Raw genomic sequence first — 6,000 nt, 5'->3', positions numbered from 1 at the left:
CTGGCACCATCCCTACGTTAAAGCATGGTGGTGGCAGCATCATGCTGTGGGGATGCTTTTCAGCGGCAGAGAATGGGACACTAGTCAAGATCGAGGGAAAGATGAATGGAGCAAAGTACAGAGAGCTCTTGATGAAAACCTGCTCAGGACCTCAGTCTGGGCGAAGGTTCACCTTCCAACAGGGCAACAACCATAAGCACACAGCCAAAACAATGCAGGAGTGGCTTCGGGACAAGTCTCAATGTTCTTGAGTGGCCCAGCCAGAGTCCGGACTTGAACCCAGTTGAACATCTCTGGAGAGGCCTGAAAATAGCTGTGCAGCGACGCTCCCCATCCAGCCTGACAGAACTTGAGGATCTGCAAAGAAGAATGGGAGAAACTCCCCAAATACAGGTGTGCCAAGCTTGTAGCGTCATACCCAAGAAGACTTGCGGTTGTAATCACTGCCAAAGGTGCTTCAACAAAGTACTGAAAAAGGGTCTGAATACTTGTCTAAATATTTGTAGTTTATTTATATATGTGTGTGTGTGTGTGTATAAATTTGCAAAAAAAATCTTAACTTGTTTTTGTTATTGTGTGTAGATTGATGAGGGGGGAAAACGGTATAATCCATTTTAGAATAAAGGTTGTAAAGTAACACAATTTGGAAAAAGTCAAGGGGTCTGAATACTTTCCGAATGCACTGTATATGGGCCTATGCTCGCTCGTGCATTTTTAGACTGGTCAGCAGTGTGAAATAGTTTTTTATGAGGTAATATATATTTATGCAAGTTATATAACAAATGAATTGCCATATTTTTACATGTGTTTGTGCTGTCATGCATAATGCTCATTGAGTTGGCTGTGGCAAAAAAAGTCAGGAATGTCAAAGGCTACATACTGTGCAAAAAATTGGACATAGACACACTGACAGACTTGGTGAATAATTGCATTTTGCATAGAGAATATGACTGGAAAATAATTATCATCCATTCACATTAAACTGCGTACTAGACGTATATCTTTAATTTAATTGATTTCCATGAGAATTCCACATGAATACAACCAGTCAGCTGACTTTAGACGCCATTTTGTCAGCGGAGTACAGGACGCCCCATCTGGCCTCGCCTTCTCTGGCCGGGATTAATAAACAGTTACGAACCACGGAAAGACGGTACCCGGGTGGATGAGAGACTGTCTTGCGGACCGGTTCGCACCCAAAAGACGTCTACTTTGTCCCCGAGGACATAAGCGACAAAAGTTAGCCAACAGCCATGGCGTTGAAGATTGTTAAAGGGAGCATCGATCGGATGTTCGATAAAAACCTTCAAGATTTAGTACGTGGCATTAGGAATCACAAGGAAGATGAGGTAAAACGATTAGTTGTGTTTTCGTTCATGTCTGATTTCACACTGTCAGTAAGTAAACATTCGTGTAACACATCTCATTGCAAAATAGTTAACGTTAAACAGATCACCTACTATAATAGTTGATGGCCTTGCCAACGTTAGCTTTCTGCACGGCTGTAATATGCTATTCCTAGCAAGCTGCTATTCACATATGCAGATAAACTACAATAAAAATATGTAACGTTATATAACAAGTTAACCAAGACTGAGTTGTAAATGCACGAATAACGACTAGCTGTCTAATTAGTCAACTCGTTAACTGTCATTACTCCATAATAATCGTCATATGACTAGCTAACTAACGTTAGCTTGATAACGGTAGGTTTCATCGCCCCTTCGAATCGGGTTGTCCGGTCTTGCACGAGTCTACTTCTTACCGGTGGTGAAGCGCTACCTTGTTACGCCTCGTGGCAGTTGGTTTCAGGCGATCACCTTGACCGATAATGTGCCGAACAACCATTCAAACTTTAGTTAGTTAGCTAGCAAGTAACAGCTAGGAAACTAACTAGCCAAAACTATCACCTCAGCTGGTGATGATGCGCGGAATGATAACGCATCTGTCTTGTTCAGCACTATTTTATTCTCTTTAATTTATTTGCTAACGGGCAGTAGTTAAAAAGTTACTTTTGCGTATAATGGCCTTCTATTGCACTAATACAAATAACAGAGACATGCAAACAAGATCTAAAGGCTATTTTATTTTGTAGGCCTCTACAGCTTCAGTCAGTGACGTTGCATAGGTGGACGAAAGGATGCTTCTTCCACACACCTCTTGACAGCCTAGACTGAAAAAAGTTCCCATTTAATTTACCCTTAAACTACCACACTTTCTCCAACTTTAATTAATTTTGTTTGTACCGGTATGCAGATAAAGTGAACTGATATTCAACAAGTCAGACAGATCACCTGATGATGGGTTTATATAAATTCACACACTGTCATAATCATGCTTTAGTAATCTGGTGGTTGTAGATTATACTAGTTATGTATACTGAATAGCAACGTCAGAAGATATTCAATGTGGTTTGGAAAACTTGAATATTCATACAAGAAAATGTTTACACAAATATATCTTTAATGGGCACAGCCTCAATAACCACTGATACAGTTGAAGTCAGAAGTTTACATACACTTTAGCCAGTTATTTACTCTGTTTTCCACAATTCCTGATAATTAATCCTAGTAAAAATTCAGTGTTTTAGGTCAGTTAGGATCACCACTTTATTTTAAGAAAGTGAAATGTCAGAATAATAGTGTAAAAAATTATTTATTTCAGCTTTTATTTCTTTCATCACATTCCCAGTGGGTCAGAAGTTTACATACTAATTGAGTGTATTTGGTAGCATTGCCTTTAAATTGTTCAACTTGGGTCAAATGTTTCGGGTAGCCTTCCACAAGCTTTCCATAATGAATTGGGTGAATTTTGGCCCATTCCTCCTGACAGAGCTGGTGTAACTGAATCGGGTTTGTAGGCCTCCTTGCTCGCACACACTTTTTCAGTTCAAATTTGCAATAGGATTTAGGTCAGGGCTTTGTGATGGCCACTCCAATACCTTGACTTTGTTGTCCTTAAGCCATTTTGCCACAACTTTGGAAGTATGCTTTGGGTCATTGTTCATTTGGAAGACCCATTTGCAACCAAGCTTGAACTTCCTGACTGATGTCTTGAGATGTTGCTTCAATATATCCACATAACTTTCCTTCGTCATGATGCCATCTATTTTGTGAAGTGCACCAGTCCCTCATGCAGCAAAGCACCCCCACAACATGATGCTGCCACCCCCGTGCTTCACGATTGGGATGGTGTTCTTTGGCTTGCAAGCCTCTCCCTTTTTCCTCCAAACATAACAATGGTCATTATGGCCAAACGGTTCTATTTTTGTTTCATCAGACCAGCGGGCATTTATCCAAAAAGTACAATCTTTGTCCCCATGTGCAATTGCAAAACGTAGTCTGGCTTTTTTGGAGCAGTGGCTTCTTCCTTGCTGAGCAGACTTTCAGGTTATGTCGATATAGGTCTTGTTTTACTGTGGATATAGATACTTTTGTACCCGTTTCCTCCAGCATCTTCACATGGTTCTTTGCTGTTGTTCTGGAATTGATTTGCACTTTTCGCACCAAAGTACGTTCATCTCTAGGAGACAGAACGCGTCTCCTTTCTGAGCGGTATGACAGCTGCGTGGTTCCATGGTGTTTATACTTGCGTACTATTGTTTGTACAGATGATCATTGTACCTTCAAGCGTTTGGAAATTGCTCCCAAGGATGAACCAGACTTGTGGATGTCTACAATTTTTTTCCTGTGATTTCTTTTGATTTTTCCATGATGTCAAGCAAAGAGACACTGAGTTTGAAGGTATGCCTTGAGATACATCCACAGGTACACCTCCAAATGACTGAAATGATGTCAATTAGCCTATCAGAAGCTTCTAAAGCTAATTTTCTGGAATTTTCCAAGCTGTTTAAAGGCACAGTCAACTTAGTGTATGTAAACTTCTGACCCACTGGAATTGTGATACAGTGAATTATAAGTGAAATAATCTGTCTGTAAACAATTGTTGGAAAAATGACTTGTGTCATGCACAAAGTACATGTCTTAACCGACTTGCCTAAAGTTTGTTAACAATACATTTTGTGGATGGTTGAAAAACCTAAGTGTATGTAAACTTCCGACTTCAACTGTGTATAGTTCCCTGTGACGTACTGACAGTTTTTATGCTAGGTAGAAGTGCTCCTGTCTTCATGGGTGTTGCGCCAGTGTTTTCAGAATGATGTCAGTGAAGGTGTTTGGCTAATTACGTTAGATCATCACAGAATCAGCATCCATACAGAGTGGGTCGACAGCGCACTGTGGGTCGACAGTGCACTGTTGTTAGGATGAGGTTTTGGAGGAAGAAGTTACTCCAGAATGAATTCCTTTAGGTTTAAGAAATGATGTCACTTAGCAGAGACCATTATGCTCTTAGGCTGAATATATTGCCACCATTCAATAAAATGATGCCAGTCAGTAGCTAGGACATAGGGAGTATTTTATTGCTGAATGCTCTTAAGCAGCAGAGTGAGCATGACCAAGCCTACTAAGAAATGTTGAATTGGGAATGAGATTTAGGCCTAGGTGTGACATCTAGAGTTTACCTGTTCTAACATTTCAAGTTGTCTGTCTTGGGTTATTTTTATACACATCTTGACTGGTCACTGCTGCTGGTTTCAGCAGAGTTGTGGTGGCCACTGAGTGCTAATATGCCCTGGCAGTTATCTAGCAAAAGAAAGTTCATGTTTTGTCATGATTTTGTCCATTGCTTAGACAGACATAGAAAACATAATAACTTTGATTGTATTTGACCACTGTACTAAGCCATGATCTTTTGATTCGGGTCCTAATGCATTCCCCTTTGTGTAACCCAACCCTGCATACCTAGATACGGTGGTTACCCAGCCAACAGTGGACAACTCACTAAAATATTAATTGTGTGTTCTGCCCAAGGTTTCTCATGAACACTCTCGATTTACTTTACACATATATGCTGACGGAAATAACACAGATCCATCTATTCTGTCACTCCCTCATTTTGAAGGCAAGCACATCTAGGAAGGTGTGAAAGCACACTGAATGCAATTGACATTAAATCCCAGATTTTTAGAAGACAATATGTAACACTAACAAGTATGGCAGGTATTTTATTTGCCTATTCGTGTCCCCTGATTAAAAATAGTGTCTCTCCACTGTCTCCCCATACCTCCTTTGGAACCTGTTGTGCTGTAGAATTGTAGGTCTTGGCTCTAGAACAACAATTACAAATATATCAATTGGATCTGATTCAGGGCCTAAATTTTACACCTGGCAAATGTGGGTATATTTTGGCATTGGCGTGTCTATTTTCACCACCCACGTTGGCAGGTAGTCAGAGTTCCACAGTGTGACAATTTCACTGGCATTTGTGAATAAAAATAGTCAAGTATGATCACATTTATTGTAAAATAGATGCTGCAGTAGCTGTTTTCAAAGTATTTCACAGCCAACATAATCTCACTCAATTTGTGCAAATATGTACAAAAAGTATTTCAGCAGATTTTGTGTGTTTGTGTGGTTTAATTCGTGTGATACACATGTATTTGTTTTGTGGTATCGATGAAGGTATTTGATATGTCTAGTGAACAATGGATAAGCAGCAATGGGCATAACTGATACAAGTAGTCACTACAGGTGTGATCAAGCCTTACATCAAAGTTGCCTGAAAGTTCAATGACCTGACGAGTTATTCAGAAGTAAATCCTCTGTGACTGTATCATTTGAATAAATTAACTTACTAGTGTGGACCCAAGACAACCATTAAAAACAGGTAGTTTGTAAATGTGTCCTTTTGTTACGGAAGCTTTTTTTTAAAACATTGTTATTTAACCTTTATTTAACTCTTCAAGTCAGTTAAGAATGATTTCTTATTTACAATGACGGCCAAACCCTAACCCGGACGACGCTGGGCCAATTGTGTGCTGCCCTATTGAACTCCCAATCACGTCCGGTTGTGATACAGCCTGGAATCGAACTAAGGTCTGTAGTGAAGCCTCTAGCACTGAGATGCAGTGCCTTAGACCGCTGCGCCACTCAGGAGCTT

At 40.1% G+C, this 6,000-nt stretch overlaps 1 protein-coding gene across 4 annotated transcripts in view; it reads left to right on the top strand.

Moving 5' to 3' along the window:
- The first annotated feature begins 1,071 nt into the window (after window positions 1-1,071).
- The window catches only part of LOC115144921 (AP-3 complex subunit delta-1-like), a 41,400-nt gene continuing 36,471 nt past the window's right edge, over window positions 1,072-6,000 (top strand). For 3 of the 4 annotated variants that reach the window (XM_029686064.2, XM_029686068.2, XM_029686063.2), the window contains exon 1: window positions 1,072-1,349. In XM_029686064.2, the coding sequence (XP_029541924.1) occupies window positions 1,254-1,349 (96 nt within the window). In that variant the 5' untranslated portion in view covers window positions 1,072-1,253. The remainder of the gene's footprint in view (window positions 1,350-6,000) is intronic. The other variant, XM_029686065.2, reaches the window with a different exon arrangement.

The sequence above is a fragment of the Oncorhynchus nerka genome, linkage group LG17, assembly GCF_034236695.1.
Source record: "Oncorhynchus nerka isolate Pitt River linkage group LG17, Oner_Uvic_2.0, whole genome shotgun sequence".
NCBI lineage: Eukaryota > Metazoa > Chordata > Actinopteri > Salmoniformes > Salmonidae > Oncorhynchus > Oncorhynchus nerka.
This window is presented reverse-complemented; position numbering and strand designations above follow the sequence as displayed.